Source organism: Sitophilus oryzae, unplaced genomic scaffold (genome assembly GCF_002938485.1).
Source record: "Sitophilus oryzae breed Bouriz unplaced genomic scaffold, Soryzae_2.0 scaffold_1500_pilon_pilon, whole genome shotgun sequence".
Taxonomy (NCBI): domain Eukaryota; kingdom Metazoa; phylum Arthropoda; class Insecta; order Coleoptera; family Curculionidae; genus Sitophilus; species Sitophilus oryzae.
Genome location: NW_022146171.1, coordinates 521,467 through 543,939, shown reverse-complemented (window position 1 = coordinate 543,939; position 22,473 = coordinate 521,467). Strand labels below are relative to the sequence as shown.

The following is a 22,473-nucleotide window of genomic DNA, read 5'->3' as shown; positions in this document are numbered from 1 at the left end:
ATTAACTTTAAAAAGTGCAAGTAAGAATAAAAAGTAGAAACAGTGCGCAAAATTGTTTTCTCAACATGTCTTGATCGAGTATACATTTTCAAGTTAATATGGAATATGGATACATCTCTCAAAATACTTTATGCCTTTAGAGGATGGATAGGATTTGTTGCTTTTATGGATTTAGGAACCACTGCTAAAAGCTTTATTGAAAAAAAGTCTTTTTTAACTAAATCTGTTATAGATTACAACGATGAAGAATTTACTACGTCTCGAATAGTGGGCATGTTTGCCTTTTTAAAAGCACTTGTATTAATATATTCTGCTGTTTATATCCATTATAAACCTGTAGTCGACTTAGGAAAGTGGTCTTTAGGTATTGCAATTGCACTATATTTAAATGAGACGTTCTACTTTAAAACTGTAAATTTAATTCCGTCTGTTACGTTTCCGTGTATTTTAAATGTAATAACTTTAATTGGATTGGTATATATACCATCGAAACTTAATATATGGAATGTTAATTATAACGCTGAGGATGAAAATATACAGTTAATGAAGCAAAATGGAAAAGGACACCGCAAGAAAAGATCATAATTTTTTCATTTTACTAAGTCTTGAAAATATTTTTTTAAGTATCAGAAATTTTTCCTTGTAGTCATTTATTTCCGCATTTACTTTAGTTATGTCACTGATAGTAGGTACAATTGTTAAAAATATTATATCTGTAATAAAGTTTTTTATTATCAAGTTGGTTTAGATACTTAATTATATTCATAATCTTATTTATCTTTATACCTAGTCTATTCTAGTTATAAAATATATCTGATATTTCAGAAATACCAGAAGAGTATTAAAATATGCAATAAAGATAGCTGCAAATTTTAATTACTAATTTCATCCTACACAAATAATAAGTATGTTAGTCACAGGTACTCACCCTCTAGACCTTTTATAAAGTGCATTATTGCAGTTCTAGCCGGTTTTAGCCTTAATAGGTACTGTACACCCTGTACACTATAATTATCAAAGTTTTACGATCAAGCGCGGTTTGATTATTGTTTTTGACAACAAATCTAATGTAATCAGAATGTAATTTATTCTCATACTAATTGTTTTTCTTTCATCTTCACAGTACAGGGTGGCTCGAATTCGACGCTCATCATTGGGATTTCGGAAACCATAAGAGATACAGGATCGGTTAAATGGAGACAAAGTTGCGCAATTTGATGCTCAATAAAATGCCGTATTGCATTTTGAAAAATTCCGAATACTTCCGAATATATTCGAAAAAAAAAACGGAATTTTCAATTTTGTTTTCTATTGTTTCTTGGCTTTATTTGTTAAGATAACTTAAAATGAAAAACACATTTTCATTGCCACTTTTTCTGCTCTATAACTCTGTGTGAAATATTGACTCTGACGTTTCGGCTTCTGGCGACCATCATCAACTTAATTTTTTTAAATACGGACCTGATTTTTTTTTTCAATTTAATTAAATCCTTTCATCACTCTTAAAACACTATATATCTATAGTCACTTTGTTATTTGCCGACGTTTCGTACAGAAAATTCCATCACCAGAATATTTTATGCAAAAAAAATAAATAAAAAATAAAAATGCAATACGGCATTTTATTGAGCATCAAATTGCGCAACTTTGCCTCCATTTAACCGATCCTGTATCTCTTACGGTTTTCGAAATCCCAATGATGAGCGTCGAATTCGAGCCACCCTGTACAATCGTACATTTGACCAATAAACTTTTTGATCACATTATCAGATTATGTCACAACATGATAACAAGATACAATTTATTACTTTATGAAAACATTTAAATATTTGATTTTTTTAATCTATTAAATAATTCCCAAGTTCCATTTCTTTAAATTTATATTTTACAAAAAGGAACGCTTTCTATAATAGCCGATACTTATTTTTTTTCGTTCTGTTTTTAGTTCTAGAAAAACAAGTATCTATAAAAACTATACACTTAAATTATTTATTCTTTGAATTTAACCATTTTCGAAAAATTCAAAAATTGAACAAAAGCCGTAGTATCGAAAAATAAATAATAAATTATATTTTTTTGCGAAAAAAAAAATTAAAATTTGAAATTTTTTGAAAAAAAATTTAGAAATTTTTTTAGTTTTAAGTTAAAAAAATAATTTCTTGATAATATGGCAACATAGGTAGTAGCTTAAATTTACATGAAAGAAAATCCAGAAAAGATCCAGTGGTTCCCAAAATTTTAGCAAAAAATCATTTTTTTTAGAAATTTTTAAAGTAAAATAACTTGGTTATTTTGGACTTATTTGAAAAACGGTAAAGAGAAAAAATGTTTCTTTTGACCAGATCCACCACCCCTTAAAATACTTGCACTCATTTCTGGGACACCCTGTATTTGAGATTTGAGACATATACAAGGTGAATTTTAAATAAGTACATGTATTTTCAGTGCTGGTAGATCTCGATAAAAGAAACATATTTTCTCTTTACCAATTTCCAATATCAAATAAATTCAAAATAACCCAGTTAATTCACGACATTTCGAAAATTTCCAAAAATAATTTTTTCCTAAAATTTTGAGAACCACTGGATCTTTTCTGGATTTTCTTTACCTTATTGTAAATTTAATGTACTACCTATATTGCCATATTATCAAGAAATTATGTTTTTAAAATGTTAAAAATATAACTTTGGTATGGATCTTTAGTTCTGACACACCCTGTACATTTGAAAATAATTTTAAATTATGCACATTGCCTCTCTACATATACCCATAAAAAATTTTGTTTCTACACCTTTCCGTTTTCGTATAATCAACCGAGGCGAATGAAGTGCGCCATCCTGTATATGATCGAAAAAACGGCGGATTTCCCATATAAATTTACATATACAATGACAGCGATCTTCATTTCATAGTCATCGCTAACGCCATTTTTTTTTCGATTGTACGGTATTATTTTGGTATTATTATTTTAATATTTCACACAATAATACGTAAACGCTTATTATGTATTTTCATAGTCAATAAAATTAAATAGAAATAAAACTCTAGATTGATATAATTAGTCTAATTGCTCTAGATTATTATGCTACGTTTAAAATGTGCTTTATTAAAAATTCGGAAAATTAAAAGGGATGTGACCCAGTTTCTTTTTTTTAATTTTTAAATGCTGTAGCTCCATAGTATGTTCATATTAGGTTTTATAACATTCCATTAAAACTACGTAGGCCTTAAAAAGGCCCCCATAATTATAAATGTAGATTCATCAATATTAATAGCTACCTTGTTTAATTCTGCTTATACGTATATTGCATTATAGGCCAATCAAATTAGAGGGTTCACTTGGAAAAAGGTATTGGAAAGCTAATTATGGTCTTGATTTGTTCAGTTGACATGAAAGATGAGTAGGTATCCTAGTTTTGCACGGTTGCTCGATCGTCCTCGACTCAGGAGGACCAAAAGATGGTAAAATTCTTGGACTTTCTTCAGACTTATATATCCATTCTTAATCTTTCGATTTCTGCCATACCACTAGACCGAATTGAACAAATTGATACTTATTATACGCAGAATTGAATGGTCTTTAATTTTTGTAATAGTAAAATATTGGCTAGAACGCAACGTTTCGGAACTATAAGCAAAAATCTGAAAAAAGTCCAAGAATTTTACCTTTCTTTTGGTCCTCCTGAGTCAAGCGGCGGTCGAGCAACCGTGCAAAACTAGGATACCCATCTTTCATGCCAACTGAACAAATCAAAACCATAATTAGCTTTCCAACACTTATTTCCAAGTGACCCCTATAATTGATCTTATTTGACTGGCCTATTAATTTTTTGCAACCTTAAAATTTTTCTATTCTTACACCTAATTTTTTTTAGCATATATGATTTATACACAATATTTTTCCTAATGGAAGGATTTGCAAGTATTAAGATATCTTAACATTTATTCTCCACAGCATAATATGGATAGTAGGTACCGTATGATCGAAAAAAACGGCGTCCAGCTGGCTGGAAATGAACATTGATGACATTTCCCATATAAATTTACATATAAAATGACAGCGATCTTCATTCCATAGCCATCGCTGACGCCGTTTTTTCTCGATCATACGGTATTATGACTTAAAAAAATTATAAGAAATATCTTAATATAAATCACAAACTAACTTAAGTCTTAAGTTGGTCTGTGTATAAATCTAATAAGATCAAAAATGAAAACCTTCACCATATTATCAAGATTTTGGCATTACCGACAGAAATTACAGTAAATTCAGTGGCGGCTTGTCAGGTGCAGTAGGTGAAGGGGCACTTTACCGAAAAAAATACTCAAATTAAAGAAAAAACTTTACTGCTTAAAATATTAATTTAGTTTAAGATATTTGGTAAAGGTGTGGATCCGGTGGCTGACCTTGAAGCCCATATTTGCTGCATTTGATCATCGATTCTACGCAAGCGCACATCGTCGATGTTGCCACATTGCAGTTTATTTTCGAATTATTTTTAGTCAAAAACAAATGTTTTTTGACTGTTAATCAGTAATAAAAATATTTCAAATTCTACAATTAATTTTATAATTTCAGATTTATCTTGATATCAAAAATTAAGGTAAGAAAGATAATGTGAAGTTAAGGTATTATAATTGTAATCGGAGTTCTAAGTAATATATAATAATGTAATAATAATATATTTATTTATATATTTACATTATAATTAAAAATTATCATTTACGGATTTTTTCTTATTAGTTTTAAACCTATTAGAATTATTTTGTATCATCAATATGACACATTTATTGCAGCCATTGTAGGTATATATTTTATCGAAGAATGCTGATAGGATTAAAATAAGTTTTATGCTTTATCTTTTTCTGTTACTGTTTTCCTGTTACTGTGTGTACTTAATATCCTGTATATTCTTTTCTTAATTTACTGTAATTTCTTTCCTATATAATACCAATATCTTGATAATATGGTGAAGATTCATTTCTGATCTTATTAGACTAACTTAAAACTTAAGTTAGTTTGTGATTTATATTAAGATATTTCTTATAATTTTTATGTCTTAATACCTCTACTACATATTATACTTTGTGGTGTGGAGAATAAATGATAAGATATCTTAATACCTGCAAATCCTTTCCATTAGGAAAAATATTGTTTATAGATCATATTATATGCTAATAAGAAAATCACATAAATTAGGTGTAAGATAGAAAAATCTTGTTACAGAAAAATTAATGCAATATAAGCAGATACAAAATAAGATACCTATTAATACTGCTCACTCTACAGTTATAATTACGGAGACCTTTTTAAGGCCTACGTAGTTTTAATGGAATGTTATAAAATCTATTATGAACATGATATGGTGCTACAGCATTTAAAAATTCAAAAAAAGAAGAAACTTGGACACATCCCTTAATTTTGCGAATTTTTAATAAAGCACTTTTTAAACGTAGTATAATAAATCTAGAGCAATTAGATTAGAGTTTTATTTCTATTTAATTTTATTGACTATGAAAACACATAATAAGCGTTCACGTATTGTGTGAATATTAAAATAATACCAAAATAATATCGTATGATCGAAAAAAGTGGCGTCAGCGATGACTATGAAATGAAGATCGTTTTCATTTTATATGGAAAATGTCATCGATCCTCATTTCGCAGCCAAATGGATGCCGTTTTTTTTCGATCATACGGTATACATTGACCAAAAAACGCTGAAAAATACAATATTTGTTTTCGTCTGAAAATAATTCCAAAATAACCTGCAATCTGGCAACATCGACGATGTGCGCATGCGTAGTATCTGTGACTATATGCAGCAGAAACTCGTTTCAAGGTCAGCCACCGGATCCACACCATTACCAGATATTTATATGTATCGATGTATCTAAATAATAAAATGGTAATTTTTTATAAATTATTTTTTTTCCGGGCGGACCTCTGCATAATAGGTCCACCGCATCGTTAATTCCGGCTGAAAAAGTAGCATTTTTGGCCCGCACGCGCCTATTTTTCGACGAAGCCACAAGTGAAGTGAAAATATTTGTGAGCCAAGCAGCTGCACGGTTTCCATGGTAACGTGACATCAACCTAGCGGCAGCATGTAAATCCCCCGCCCCGAAATTTTTATCGGCGACCGATGTGAATTAGTTTTTGGGCAGTTCGCTTCGTCTTCCTTTATGCTAATATTCGGCTACTTGGGCGAGTAATTAACTGTGTAAAGACTGTAAAGTTGTTTTGATTATTTATTGTTGTTTGTTAATGGTTTTTGTTGATTTAACCTGTTAATTTTCTTCATAAAGAACTTTTAAATGAACTTATGAGTGAAAATCCGTTTTATGACGATATTACTGATAAGTTTGCATCAATAAAGAACAGAAGAATTGAGCTGATTTACAAAAATTAGTAAGGTTAGTAATATAAATACGTCAAATTTATTTTGGTTAATATTGCTTAGTAAGCGATGTAATAATAATTAATGTAATAATAATTAATGTAATAATTGAATAATAATTGAAGGCTCCTCGGTTGTAATCAATAATTTTTTCAATATCGAAATTTAGTGAAAAACCGAGGAAAAAACGTTATATGAAAATTACAACCTTTTTCCATTTTGAAACAAATGTCGGTTACAACGTTTTTCGGGGAAGCCATTCAATAATTACAGCTTTACAGTGTCCGCCATAATGTTGAATCCATACCTATGGACGTTTTTTTTGGTATTAGAGTTAAAAAAACTTTTTGTGGAAATCAATTCTGCTTTAAAAACAACTTAAAATGCACCAAGTCAAAGTTGAAACATAATTTTGTTTGTTACTTTTTTTAAAATAATAATAGTTTAACCAATTTTTAAAAATTTCTCTTAAATATTTTGTCGTTTTTTGACAGCTCCCAGATGTTACCTGTCAACTTTGACGTGCATTTTAAGTTGTTTTTTCAAAGCAGAAGTGATTGCCACAAAAAGATTTTTTAAAACTCTAATATAAAAAAACGTCCATATTGATCCAACTTTATGGTGAACACTGTATACTGTATATAGTGTTTATTATATTTTCACTGGAATGCAAAATAATGTGTTTATCGAAAACTGTTTGTATCTCTTTTTACTTAATGCGTTTTAGCCCAAACTAAAAGGAAAAGGTATATATAGGTATTAGTGTATAAATAATAACAAAAAAAAATGTTGACAAAATGGTGAATACACCAAAAATTTTTCAAATAATGATTTAAAAAATGTTGACAAAATGGTGAATGTGCCAAAAAAAATTTCGCTTGCGGCGCAATTTAAAAAAAAACCTTCACCTATTTTTATACCCACGAGCCGCTACTGAGTAAATTAAGAAAAGAATATCAAAGTACAGGATATTAAATGCTGTAATGTATTCTACGACACAAACCATATCCCTTCTGAAGAGAAAAAGATAAAAGCTTATTTTAATCCTATCAGCATTCTTCGATAAAATATATGCCTACAATGGATGTAATAAATGTGTTATATTGATGATACAAAATAATTCTAATAGGTTTACAATCAATAAGAAAAAATCCGTAAATGATAATTTTTAATTTTATTGTAAATATATAAATAAATGTTATTATTACAATTTTGATTACAATATTAAATTACAACTCCGATTACAATCCTAATAACTTCACAATCTCCATTATCCTTCTTACCTTAATTTTTGATATCAAGATAAATTTGAAATTCTAAAATTAATTATAGAATTTGTATTATTATTATTATTATTACTGATTAACAGTCAAAAAACGAAAACCTTGCAAAAAACGTTTGTTTTCAACTAAAAATAATTCGAGAATAAACAATTTGGCAACATCGACGATGTGCTCTTGGGTAGTATCGATCAAATGCAGCAAATATGGGCTTCTAGGTCAGCCACCGGATCCACACCTTTACCAAAAAAAAATTAATGAAAATATGAATACATAAATAAATCTCAAGTGGTCCTGGGTGGACAAGGAATACGTAGTCAAAAAGCCACGGACCTATATTAAATTTTATATGACTTTAACGTACCATATGTACGTCCCTGCAAAAACTTTTAATACACGCTCCTTCCTGATAATAATTTCCCATCCCTAAATCCCATGTCAAACTGTCAAAGTCAAATGTCATTGTCAAAAATATTTAATACATTTTTCTCGACGGCCACATAGCAAATTTATAATTTCGTGTAATTTCATATTTCTACTTTGTAAATTAGTGAACAATTTTAGTTTTACCGAATTAAAAATGGATAATCTTTTTAGTCTTTGGAAAGTACGTGAAATTGCAGATAAAGTGTAAGTTTGTTTTACGATTATTATAAACAGATGTTTTATGTTATGTTCTTTTATTTTTTAGTACAAATGTAGTTATGAATTATACTGAAATCGAAGCCAAAGTTAGAGAAGCTACAAATGATGAAGCCTGGGGACCTACGGGAGCCTTAATGCAGGAATTAGCCCATGCAACATTTACATATGAACATTTTCCAGAAGTGATGTCAATGCTTTGGAAGAGAATGTTACAGGACAGTAAGCAGCATTGGCGAAGAACTTACAAGGTATGTAGGTTTTTCTTATAAATTACACGGTAGTTGGATCAGTTTATTAAAAGTATTATGCACTTATACAAGAAGAATGTAACAGAATATTACTCTCGGTTTAAAATATAACATTTGGTTAAAGAAAGATTCTACAAAAAATATATTGAGTTCTGGTTGTATTCTTGTTTATTATTAGAACATTAAATTATTATACTATAAGGGGTTTGAAAATATACGAGTGGTGTAAAAATATCAATTGGGATAGTTTGTTTACTTTAGAGAACAATATTTGGATCATGATATCTAGAATTTATATTGTGCAAATCATCATTTATGCTGGATTCAGAGTTCCGTAGCCGTAAGACGTAAGCCGTATCGTTAAGACGTAAGGGATATCGACCTTCACAATCACATGATTGCGTTCATAGATTTCCGTATGCCGTAAGCCGTATGCCGTAAGACGTAAGAAATGAACCAATTTTAATTCTTACGTTACGTCTTATCGAATCGGGTGTTGTCGGCTAGGTTCGGTGGTACTCGGTAGCCATTTCTACAACTTTTATAATATATTTCACAGATATTTCACTTCGGCAACGAAAATATAATTGTCCGTGTCCATTTTAGTTCAATTAAATTAATAATAACAAAATAAATAAGGAGTATTATAGTTTTATTCACAACATTCACAGCCCAAACAACAACATAACCTATTAGTTCTGGTTGTATTCTTGTTTATTATTAGAACATTAAATTATTATACGATGAAGTTATCGTATACGTCTTACGGCAACTATGAATGGCTTTCCTTGCGTCTTAAGTCTTACGGAACAACGATTTGGATCTTGACGTCTTACGGCTATACTCTGCAATCCAGCATTACAGTGTAATTATGAAATGTATTTTAATATATAAATAATGCTAAAAATGAAATTATCATACAGTCAGTTATGTTGGCCATAATTTTCAATATTTTTACAATTCTTATATGAATCATGGAAACAGTACAGTATAAAAATATATTAATCTCAACAATATGTACGCTGCACGCTGAGAATAAATTTTATTAATTCTTATCTCAGCTGTACTAGTAAGTTTTTTTTATAACTTTCTGAATAGGCTACATTAAAATAATTACATATATTAAGAAAATTACTTAAAACACAAAACACTATTCTTTAAAGCCAACATTTTAGATTCACATTCACTGTGTTAGCAACATCAACAGATGATTAGGAAATCCATTTAAATAGAATTTATTCAAAAGTTTACCATGTACCAGACATAAATTACATAATTTTAGCTGATCTAAATTATATCAAAAGTACATTAAAATGGCGATATGTAAAAAGAGATCCTATAATTCTATACATTTAACAAATTATTTTCAACTATTGAATTAAAATTAATGTTTATTAAATTATGAAATCATATTTGAGTAACTATTGAATAATGTTGAAGCTTCCTAATGATGTCATAATTATTGCCAAGTAGTCGTTATTGGTCAATCATTTTTGATAAATTAATATATCAACTTTGTTTATCAGTATACATATTATATATATCGGGTGCGTCTCTCAAAAGTGGCTCACCCCTATAACTTTTTATTTTTTTTGATAAAAAATCGAGATTTGGTATGTTACTATATGACATAAATTAGGATTGATAATAAATTAGGCACCGAAAGGGTGCATCTCAAAAGTGGCTGACCCCCTATAACTTTTTTATTTTTTCTGATAAAAAATCGAGATTTGGTATATTACTATATGACATAAATTAGGATTGATTGACATATTCAATTGTTTTTGGTCACTTCCTGTTTCACCAGAAATGACTACAACTTATCATTTTTAAATGGCACCCTCGGTATTTTGTTACTTTATTCGATAGAAAGTGACAGTCTCAAGTCTGTATAGAATGACACATATCATATGTCAACTTTTGACATGGCCGCCCTTGTGGTCGAAATGATTGCTGCTATCTAGTAGACGCAAGATCGCTGGTTCGAATCCATCTCAGGGCATGGATGTTAAATGTGTGTGTGAATCTGTGTTTGTCCGATTTTTTACTCTTTAAATTAGAAAGGTAATTTGCCAGAATGGACATGGCAGCCTAGGCAATGAAAAAAGGAAAAAAAAAACTTTTGACATTTTCGAATATGGTTTATTTGAAATTGCAACATGGGATTCATAACGACAATTTGACTCGAAATACCAAGTGTGTAGTACCAAATTGTTCGTAAAATAATGTTTTTTCCAAATATGCTAATGAGCTGCCCTTGTTCCATTTGAAAAATTGAGATATGATTCAAAATGCGATATGGGCATCTTTTAACCGGCTAGGACAAAACACGAAAAACATTAGACGAACAGATCTATTTTTCCAAGGCTCCTTGATTAAAAATTAGTGTTATTAACACAGCCATGGCACTCTACATTGAACTTTAAAATACGATTTTGCTTTAAGCCAAAAATGTCAAAAGTTGACATATAATATGTCAGTCTATTCCGAGTGTATATTCTGTGTGTATCAAATAAAGTAAAAAAATACCGAGGGTGCCATTTAAAAATTAAAAGTTAGTAATTTCCGGTAAAACAGGAAGTGGCCGAAAGGAATTAAATACGTCAGTCAATCCTAATTTATGTCATATACTAATAAACCAAATCTTGTTTTTTATCTGAAAAAAAAGTTATAGGGGTGAGCCACTTTTGAGACGCACCCGGTATATAGGGAGGTTCGAATTGTATTCGGGAAACTGTAGCAGGTATAGTCTGCAGGTAAAAATAAGTAAAAAAGTTGGTATAAATATATGTCCTAAATGCTTTGTTTCGGAGGTACAGGGTGTAGAAGTTTCATTTTGATTTTGATTGTTTCCCAATAATTACCGAACTAATGTCAATATTTAGGTGAAAATTGGTGTCTGGGTATTTTTTTACATGAGAAATTTGATTTAGATGTCATTATGATTTCTACTTGCAGAGGGCGCCACCTACTAATTTTTTACTGGTTTGAAAGGAATAAGTTATTGTCCGTATCTGTGGAAAACTTCTGTATTCTACGGCCCAAAAATATACATTTTTGCACGTAAAAATGGCCTTTTGGTAAAAATCGCTACCACTAGCCGTTCTCAAAATATTTGGAATGTAAATTATCAATACATATATTTTTTGACAAAAAATAAACATTAACTCCACTCACCGGCAAAAAAATCGGCCACTAAAAACTAGTCCCAATTTCAAAGTTGGATTTCTCGCGAACCACTCATTAGACTTTGATGATTTTTTTAAATTGTAAATTTTTATTCCAAATTTATTTTGACCATATGCAGGGCATAACAATAAGACGGAAGTTTTTTGCCCGAACTTTGTAACACCCTGTGGAGTGCAGCAGCTGTAGCAGCTTTTTCTAAATCAAATCACATTGTAGCCTCATCTTTTGTGAGCATTTTGTTTTTTTAATCACAACATTATCTCTGTTTGTATTGGAGATATGTTGTTTTAAAAAAAACGTCTTGGAAAAATGGTTCGCAGGCAGAAAGCTTTTATGTGTAAATAATCAAGGCGACATAGGCGAAAACGGATTCATGAGTAAGTATTTGCAATATGACAATAACGGTTGTCAAATTAAAAAATGCCATTATCTGTGACAGATATTGCTGGTATTGTGGTTTTAATTGAGGATGGCCGAAATCAACGTTATGTGCACGATACCCTGGGTATACCTCGAACAACAATCCAGGATGCCTGGAATGGAAGATATGGAAACGGCAAATTTCACCAGGGCGAGTGGGTTTCGGAAGAAAACGGAAGACAAACGCAATTGACGACCGCTTTATTGTCCTGAATACTTTGCGAAATGGTCAGATTAAACTTACCTACGTTCTGATGTTTGATTTGTTTTTAAAGCTTTTTCGAGGCATTTGTTTTAAAGCAGCGTATCTCCAATACAAACAGAGATAATGTAATTAAAAATACAAAATACAAAAGATGAGGCTACAATGTGACTTGATTTAGCAATAGGTACTACAACTGCTACACCCTACAGGGTGTTACACAGTTCGGGCAAAAAACTTCGTCTTATTGTTGTGCCTTGTTTATGCTCAAAATAAATTCTGAAGAAAAATTTCTGACGTAGCATCCGTTAAGAAGGAATTAATTTACAAATTAAAAAAAAAATCATCAAAGTCTAATGAGTGGTTCGCGAGAAATCCAACTTTGAAATTGGGACTAGTTTTTAGTGGCCGGTTTTTTTTGCCGGTGAGTTTAGATAGTTATTTGACTGAAATTATAAATCTGGAAACTTCCTATCTTTTAAATTAATCATTTTTTTCTATAAAAAATTGTCCGTTGAACCTTTGGTACAAAAACGTTTCAAATTTATGACTTCAGTCTAGTACCTAACTATCTATATGTGTTAATGGTGACATGTATTGATTATTTCGCTTCTAAATATCTGGAGAACCATTAGTCTTAGCAATTTTTACCAAGAGACCTTTTTACGAAAAAAAAGCGCGGAAATGTATATTTTTTCACACAGAAGTTTTATACAGATACAGACAAAAAGTTACTACTCTTCAAACCAGTTAAAAAATATGTAGATGGCGCCTCTTAGTCAATTAACATCGAAATCAATTATCTCATGTCAATGAGCATCAGTTTTAATCATCTACTGCTGATGAAACATGGTTAGCAAAACGAGCGTCCAGTGCAAAAGTAAAGTATTTTGGTGTATTGTGGTGTATTAGTGTTTTATTATGTTATCTGTATATCTTCAGAATTTTTTGTTGCATTGTATATTGCTAGTCATGAATTGCTAATCAAAATTCAATCATACTTTCTATACTTAAGGTCAAGTTCACAATGTGCACTTTCCAATGAAGCTTAACATTCAAGGTTTTGCCAAAATAATTCAGTCCATTGTTATTTGGTATCATTGTACTTTTTTTAGATGATTGTATAATCATTTAGCCAATTTTCTATCCTTTTCCTTAGTTTTCAATTTACTAATAAGCATTTTACAACATATTATGTATACGACCGGTATTTAATTGGTATTATCTAGTATCATCTGCAAATGTGGCAAGGGCTTTGTCACTTGTATATAATATAGAATTTATTTTATTACTCTGCGGATAGTTTCTAACATTTTTTTAAGTTAAACCTAATCTTTAATACTGATGATTTTATTCAAATATAATTTTTATAAATATAAAATTGCATACCCTGAAATAATTTAAAGTGTGTTTAACAAAAAATACATGACAGTAATTGGAAAACGGATTGTCTTTACGGTGTAGAGGTTCGATAAGAAGGGATTTTTCGAAACTCTAATTTTAAGGGGGTGAAACCACTCCTCAAATATTAGAATATTTTTTATTTAAAAACCGGTGAGTTTTTCGGAAAAACTCTTAAACACGGACTATATTTTATTTTGTTGTTTTACATATTTTAAGATTTTTTAAAAATTTATACAGGGTGTTTCATAAAATATGACCATTGTGTAATCACGATTCTGCTTAAACTGCTCAACGTTTAAAGCTGATTTTTGGTAAACGGATTGACTGTGGGGTGTAGAGGTTCGATAAGGAGGGGATTCTTGAATCTCAAATTCCAAGAGGGTGAAAACACCCTTCAAATATTACAATATTTGTTAGTTAAAAAACGGTTAGTCTTTCGGGAAAACGCTTGGACACGCATAATTTATTTTGTTTTTTTACATATTTGGAAATTTTTTAAAAAATCATACAGGGTGTTCCAAAAAGTTGGGTAATTGATTAACCACGATTCTGCTTAAACTGTTTGACGTAAAAAGCTTATTTTTGGGAAACGGATTGTTCGAAAGTCAAATTCCAAGAGATGAAACTACCCCTCAAATATTACCAAGTTATATAATAATATCGCCATATTGTTTTTTCTCATGCTGACATAAATGCGAGAAAATCTTATCCAGTTTGTATGTTAATGGAAATTCTTGCTTTGCTTTATCATCCCCATTACAAATGATTAATTCGACGCGAACGAAGTCGCGGGTACACGCTAGTATACATATAAACACATTACTTGAAAAAAATCACATATTAATTTTGTCATTTTGTACGCTTTTTGGGCTACTTTAGAAAAAAATCCGAATTTTTTCGTTGCAGATGGCGTTTTTTATAATGATTTATAATTATTTATACATTGATAATCGACTTGATCATTTTAGTTTAATTACTAGGATATTGTGATATATTGCATATCCATATTTAGTATACACAACTAACGTTATTGAATATATATTATTCAATTAACTACTTATGTGTAATATTGATTTTAAATTTATTTAACATGAATACATTTATACAGTGTTCCGATATTTCGTAGACATACGATGTATTTTTGGGATACTACCATACTCTTTATTTTTGGAATAAAAATAAGATAATTGAACACACATACAAAAGTGCTTCGATTGTCCGTTAGAGGGCATAAATCTTTAAAAAAATAAACATCATTTTTTTAGATTTTTTAAGAATCGATATTCTGATTTGAATGAAATTTTGGGTGCATATGTTCTGCTAGGCGCTTAAACATTTGACTTTCACAAAAAGCAGAAAGGGTAGCAGAAGGGTTAAAATTACCGTCAGTGTCTTATATAGCAGATATATTTTGCAACTTCAGCGACGTCTTGTTTTTTTCGTAAAAAATACCACCTCGCATATTTTTTGAGAAAACAATGGAATGTTATGTCAGTGTCACAAACGGTTTTGACAATAAGCTTCATAAACATAGTTAAAGGAAATAAATTTAGATTGGAATGCCCGTCCAAATTTTGGGTCGCGAAATTTGTTTTGGGTCGCGACCGTTGTACGCGATCTGGCGCTGCTATAGCGGTTGCTGAGAACAACCGCAAACAAAAACAGAAATAATTTTCTCTTGTCCATATCTCTTGTCAAAGTCAGAATCTTCAAAAATTATAAAATCTTTCAAAATCTAAAACGCTCTCATTGAAAAAATTCCGAAAAGTGTTAAAGCGTTCATTTTCAAAGTAATTATTGCTATCTTGTGAGTTAAATAATACATTCCATTTAAATGTAATATATTATTTTACAATTAAAAAAATGTAAATTTAAAAGATATATTAAAAATATATATAGGCATTAATTGAAATTTTTTGAGTGCGAACAAACACGAGAGGCGCTTTATTATTTACTTTCATTTCTTAACATGACAGACGAAATTCTAAAGGGGGATGTTTTGTGGTCAAAATTTAAACCGCCATCATTGAAAAAATACCGAAAAGTGTTTAAAGCGTCCATTCTCAATGTAATTATTGCTATCTTGTGAGTTTAATTTAAATTTTACTTACTCAAACCGTGATAATTGTGAAAAAGTGGCATTAAAAACTTAAAAAGCTGTGCTGTGAACTGTGAAGTGCAAAAACCATCGTGGATCGTGGCATAACGTCGGTTTCCAATGTTTCATAGGTATTTCATACATGACCTTATATAAAATAAAGTTTCTTTTATGCAACACACTGTATTTTATTTATAAAATTAAAAGAGAATAATAATAAATTTGAATAAATAATATTTAGCGATATAATTCCGGAAAAAGCCGAACCGCTCCGAAATTTTCAAAAGCTTTACAGTAAGAATCAAAATGCCGGAAGTGTAAAGTGCATTTGATAATCTAATATAAAAGGTAATAAAAAATACTGATTTAACCAACAATACTACCAGATATTTTTAATACCTTTTTTATGACTACTGCCGGTAAAATATCTAAAAACGTGCTGGACAATGACAAATCTTTTGAATTAATTTGTATCATTATCGTATTGGTATCTCGGTAACCGTAATAGATACGAACATAGTTAAACTGGGACAAAGTTGCGCTTTGGGATATTCACCAAGATGCTATCAAAAAAGTTTAAAAAATTTCAAGGATTGCTGGTTTTTTGGAAAAAAACGTTTTTTTTAAATCAATTTTATTTTTCCTGTCGTTACTTTTTAGAAAACAAAAAATTAATTGCACGTTCTCATAGCCACTTTATTAGGGCTCTCTGATAGTATTTTTAGATTTTCAAATTAGCTGACAATTTGTGAGGTACGGAGGCCAACTTGATTTTTTTAAATACGGACCTGCCTTTTTTATTTCAGGGTTTGTAAGAAATCGGTCTTCTGAGTACAATGATATGCTACAATGTTACACTTATTTTTTTTTGTTTCGGACATTTGAACACAATTTATTTAAACTAATTTCAAGTCCGTTCTGTTTTTTTAAATATTTAATCTATTCATCGTTAGAATATTGATAAGCTTTCAAATTTAATAACGACTTGGGGTAAAACATTGAATACGGAAAATCAGATGCAATCAAGTAATAAAAAATAATATAAATATATTATAATATAAACAATTAGATCATTTTCCCGGAAGATGGATTGGAAATGGTAGCGCAGTATAATGGTCAGCGAGATTATCCCTTTTTCTCAAAAAACTCAGCAATCCTTGACATTTTTGAAAGTTTTTTGATAGCATGTTCGCGAACATCTTAAATCGTTGGTCAATCCTGTGAATAAAATCCGCCGAGAAAAAATCTCTGTTTAGTCCAAGGCATAGATAAACGAAACAAGTTTAGATTGGAAAGTGCCCATAAAGGTGCCCATGCATGGACAATGTAAACACTATTTGACGCTATTCTTGCAACGGTCACGACCCAAAGCTTTTGATAATTTCCGATCGGTTCGGCTTTTTCCGGAATTATGTCGCCAAATATTATTTTTTATTCAAATTTATTATTATTTTCTTTTAATTTTATAAATAAAATACAGTGTGTTGCATACAAAAAACTTTATTTTATATAAGGACATGTATGAAATACCTATGAAACATTGGAAACCGATGTTATGCCACTGTCCACGATGGTTTTTGTAGTTCACAGTTCATAACACAGTTTTTTTTTGTTTTTAATGACACTGTTTCACAATTATCACGGTTTGAGTAAGTAAAATTTAAATTAAACTCACAAGATAGCAATAATTACATTGAGAATGGACGCTTTAAACACTTTTCGGTATTTTTTCAATGAGGGCGGTTTAAATTTTGACCACAAAACATCCCCCTTTAGAACTTTTTCTTTAATGGCCGTAAGCGGGAGTAATAAACCAACCGCTCGAACAAACACTAGAGGCGCCACCGGTCATCAAATGGTGTAGAAACTGCGAAAATTTAATCATCTAATTTTGACACAAGGGGCCGCGCTTAACTTTTTTAATTTTAATTCAATATTCATTGTTTTCAAACTATATTATTAGACTTTGTTGTATTTTGTGAATGTATAAATGTTTTCTTATTATAAAGTTGCATTATATTAATTTAAATAATATTACATACATATTTAAAATTCAAATATTATGACATATATGTCAGTTGCCGTCTAAAATGTCATCTTGATAACAAAAAGTTAGTTATTGTCAGAAATAGTTAAAATCATGTTAAAATATTAAAATTTACAAGTTATAATTAGATATTTTATATTATTTCTAGAACGAAAACATAATAGTACAGCGTAATGTTGATATGCAGGTCCAAAACAAAAAGTGCCGTTATATTTTCCAGTTTTCGTTGTCAGCCGCGGAAGTTTCAGTGATTTTAGTGTTGTCGGATATTTTTATTCGTGAAATAGAAATATTGCGTTTGGATTGCAAAACTAAAAGTGGAAGTTTTATTGCAATGTAAGTAAGCGATTGTACATTTTTTATTTCACTTTTTTCATACCTACGACAAATATATACTCTGTTTTTTTTCTCATTCGACAGACGATGACAGAAAAAAAGCAGATGACGTCCCATACCAATCTATTTATTTTACTAAAAAAAGTTTCTAATAATTTTTAAGTTAACTATGGATGGGTTGAAATATAAATCCGTCATGCGTCGTCTCTTGTTGTTTTTAACTAGTTTTATTGGTTTATTTCAAAAATGACAGATCGTATTTCAATTTTATTGGTTTGACGGAACGATGAACGACAAACGGACGCCGATGCGTATGAAGTCGTCTTTAGATTTTTGACAAGCGTCAAAGTCTTGCCAAATTAGAGGTTATAATTTTGTGTCAACTTTTGTCAAATACCCTGCGTTTTGGAAGACGATGCATTTTGATTCGTGTTATTACGTGTGTTTTGTGTCTTTTGAAGTCAAGTGGAGGAAAAATCGAGTGAAAATTAACTGTAGACCACAGTTTATGGTTAATACTCGCTGCCCAGGCAGAAAGTCTTATACACCAATAAAATTACCATCAATAAAGTTCGTATACCATCTCGTCGTAGAAAAGTGTATCTCGTATATGGTAGAAGGACCATACTAAACACTTACTAAAAACTGAAGTAGCTGTAAAATATCGACATCACACGATAGGTAAATAATGGATTTTGTTACTACAGAAAAATAATGTCAAAAGGTAGTGGTTTGAAAAAATTAAGATTAAAGTAAATTAATCAACCTTTAAGGTATAAAATTTGGTAAGTGTTATTATTAATAAAATAGTTTGTTTTATTTATGTTGTTTTATTTGTTCCTGTGGAATATTACAAATTTGTATTTGTACATATTATAACTAATATTGATAAATATAATCATAAATGCGGGAAGTTTCATGAAGCTTGAAAGTAAGAAATAGTTCTTTTTTATACTTTTTTGGTATGTGGTGTCTTGTTCTTGTTTCTTTTGTATTAACACATACCTACCAACTCGATTAGATTTTTTCAGTTTTATACATTTTTTTTCACAATATTTTGAAGTTTGTCAGTCAAATTTTAAATATATCAATTTCCTGCTATGCGTTCCAATTGTACCAACTTATTTCTTTGTAAAATAAAATAAACTAATTTGAAATTAAAATGACAGACACATCTATCACTGTCAAGGATCTTGTCGTTGGACAGACTATACAAATATTGAAATTTTATAATTCGTTTTATTTAAAAAATGTTAGAAAACAAGCTTGTAATCTTGTAATTGACATAGTTGTTATGCAATACATTCCATTTAAATGTAATATATTACTTTACAATTAGAAAAATGTAAATTTAAAAAATTATTAAAAATATATACAGGCATTAATTGAAATTTTTAGTGTGCGAACAAACACGAGAGCCGCTTTATTATTTACTTTCATTTCTTAACATGACAGACGAAGTTCTAAAAGGGGATGTTTTGTGAAGATCTTATATTTTTTTAAGATTCTGTCTTTGATAAGAGAAAATTATTTCTGTTATTCTTTGGCGGTTGTTCTTAGCAACCGCTATAACAGCGCTAGATCGCGTACAACGGTCGCGACCCAAACCAATTATATATTGTTAAGGTCAAGGTGTATTACTGGTTGCATAACCGCAACGTCCATTGAGGAACCTGGCGAATTCGACAGAAAGTAAAAGAAAATTACAGAATTCTTTAGAAAATTCCGGAAACCATCGCCAGGGGGTATATAAGGCCCGCGCTTTGACAGTTGGAAGTCTGAAGGTAGTCTGAAGTTTGAAAATACCGCGAAATACCGTTAGAGTAATAGTAGTTGCATAAGTTGTGTTGTAAATAGTATAAGTTGTGTGTACAGAGTGAAACAAATAAATTCGTTAAGTATTTTATCGTGAGTTTAAATAGTGGACCCACACACACGGAATCCGTAACAATTGGTGTCAGAAGTGCGATTCAAGAGGATTTTAAGAAGAAATTAAGTGGATTGGAAGATTTTTAGACCGAATTAGAGTATTTTTATGGTTGGTACAAGGGAGCAAACGAAGAAAATGGAAGAAGTAAGCAAATTATTGGGCGATTTTATGGAGAATATGAGAAGAGAGAAAGCTGAAGCACAGGACCGGCTTGAGAAAATTTTTGAAGATTTGAAAATTCAACGACAACAAGAAAAACAAGAAGAACAAGAAAGACTACGTAAAGATAAGGAAGAGGAAAAATTACAACGACAACAAGAAAAACAAGAAGAACAGGACCGGCTTGGGAAAATTCTGGAAGGCTTAGAGGCGCGTTATCAGAAAGAAAGACAAGAGGAACAGGACCGGCTCGAGAAAATTTTACAAGGTTTTGAAGTGCGCCGACAAGAAGAAAAACTTGAAGAGCAGGACCGTATCAAGAAAAGTTTTGAAAAATGGAAAAAGCAACAATCAATGTTGGAAGTACGTTGCCAGGAACAACAGAACCACTTCCAAGAAGCTGTAGAAGATCTGGAGGAGCGCCTTCAGCAGAAGATAGAAAAATTAGAGATGGACCTACAGAAGACCAAGGTACAAGTAAGGACACCTGGCGTTCATGGAACTGCGAACCTCAAGGCCCCGAACTACGATAGATAGACCACCTGGACGATGTACCACCGCCAGTTTGAAGCAGCGGCTGCTGCCAATGGATGGACTGACCAAGAGAAAGCAGCAGCACTTGTCATCGCGCTGCGTGGCCCTGCCCTAGAACTGTTGCACACTATTCCTGCAGCCCAACAACAGGAATACCAAACTTTGATTGCTGCACTGGACAGAAGATATGGCGACCAACATCGACGTCAACTTTACCAGGCCCAGATCAAGACACGCCTGCAGAGGTCCGGAGAGAGTCTGCAGGAATTTGAAGCAGACTTACGTCGGCTGGTACACCTAGCGTATCCTGAAGCACCGGAAGGATTTAGGGAGGAACTCGCTGCTCAGTGCTTTATCAGCGGACTGAGGGACAACGAATTACAGAGGGCGCTGCAAATATCCCGATTTTCTACCAGCAGCGAAGCACTGGTCAGGGCGCTGGAAATCGAAACTGCTTTTAGCGCCATCCCTAGACCGAAGATAAGATCGGTAACGGTAGAGGAACAGCCGAGAGTACCCACAGAAGTTTGGAGGAGATGTGTAGAAAATTCGACAAACTATGTGAGCTACTAATAAACAAGGGAGTCAACAATAACCAGACAGAGAACCAGAGAAGATCCCAGGACATAAGGTGCTATAGATGTGGCAGGAATGGCCACATCAAACGGGATTGCCGCGTTCAAATGCGATCCCGTTCACCATCCAGAGAACGTAGGCACCAGGAAAACTAAAATCAGTCAGTACTAAGGGGCAAGTATTGACTGGGGAGAACAGAGCCCCCAGGATTTTTTCCATTAGGAGTCTAGGAAGAACCGCTGACAGTTTGGTGATCGACGGGAAAGTCAATGGAAAGGGAATTCGAATGACTGTGGACACTGGCGCTATGGTATCGTTGGTAAGGGCTAACTCAGTGCAAGGGTTGAAGCTGATACCTCTGAGAAGAAGAGTGTGTTTACGTATAGTCACGGGGGAAATAGCCGTTGTACGGGGAGAGGCTATCGTCGAACTGAAGTTAGGAAATTTGAAGTTCCGGCATAGCGTTTTAGTGGCGGATATTGAAGATGACTTCATCTTGGGCATGGATGTGATTCGTCAACATGGATTTTCGTTCGATCACCAGAGAAATATCCTGAATATCGGAAATGAAGAGTTTATGTTATCTCCAGACGAGGGACCAGGAAGAATGGATGTAAGATCAGCGAAAACTGTGGTGATACCTGGTAATACCGAGAAGATCGTATTCGGTAAAGTGGAGAAAATCGCTGGGTGCTGTGTTGGACTGGTACAAAGTAGCGACAACAAACAAGATAGGTACTTAGTAGGAAAGTCATTGGTGAACACTGACAAGAATATACCGATCAGAATTGCGAATGTTTTCCCGAATTGTGTCAAGATTCAAAAAGGTGACAAGATAGCCATCTGCGAACCTGTAAGAAGTGTCACCCGATGTGATGAAGTGCCGTCAGCTGTTACACAAATGGCATCCAAAGAAACACTAAAACATCTAGAGCAGCCATGGGATCACCTAACATCTGAGGAGAAACAGAAGGCTAAGCAGTTCCTGCTAAAAAGCATGGCAG

The 22,473-nt window shown here is 31.7% G+C and overlaps 1 protein-coding gene across 2 annotated transcripts in view; it reads left to right on the top strand.

Annotated features, from left to right (window-relative positions):
• Positions 1–8,145: 8,145 nt before the first annotated feature.
• Positions 8,146–22,473, top strand: part of LOC115878081 (clathrin interactor 1) — a 44,988-nt gene continuing 30,660 nt past the window's right edge. Inside the window, exons 1-2 of one of the 2 annotated variants that reach the window (XM_030894435.1) lie at positions 8,146–8,311; positions 8,373–8,574. In XM_030894435.1, coding sequence (XP_030750295.1) covers positions 8,262–8,311; positions 8,373–8,574 — 252 coding nt within the window. In that variant the 5' untranslated portion in view covers positions 8,146–8,261. The remainder of the gene's footprint in view (positions 8,312–8,372; positions 8,575–22,473) is intronic. The other variant, XM_030894436.1, reaches the window with a different exon arrangement.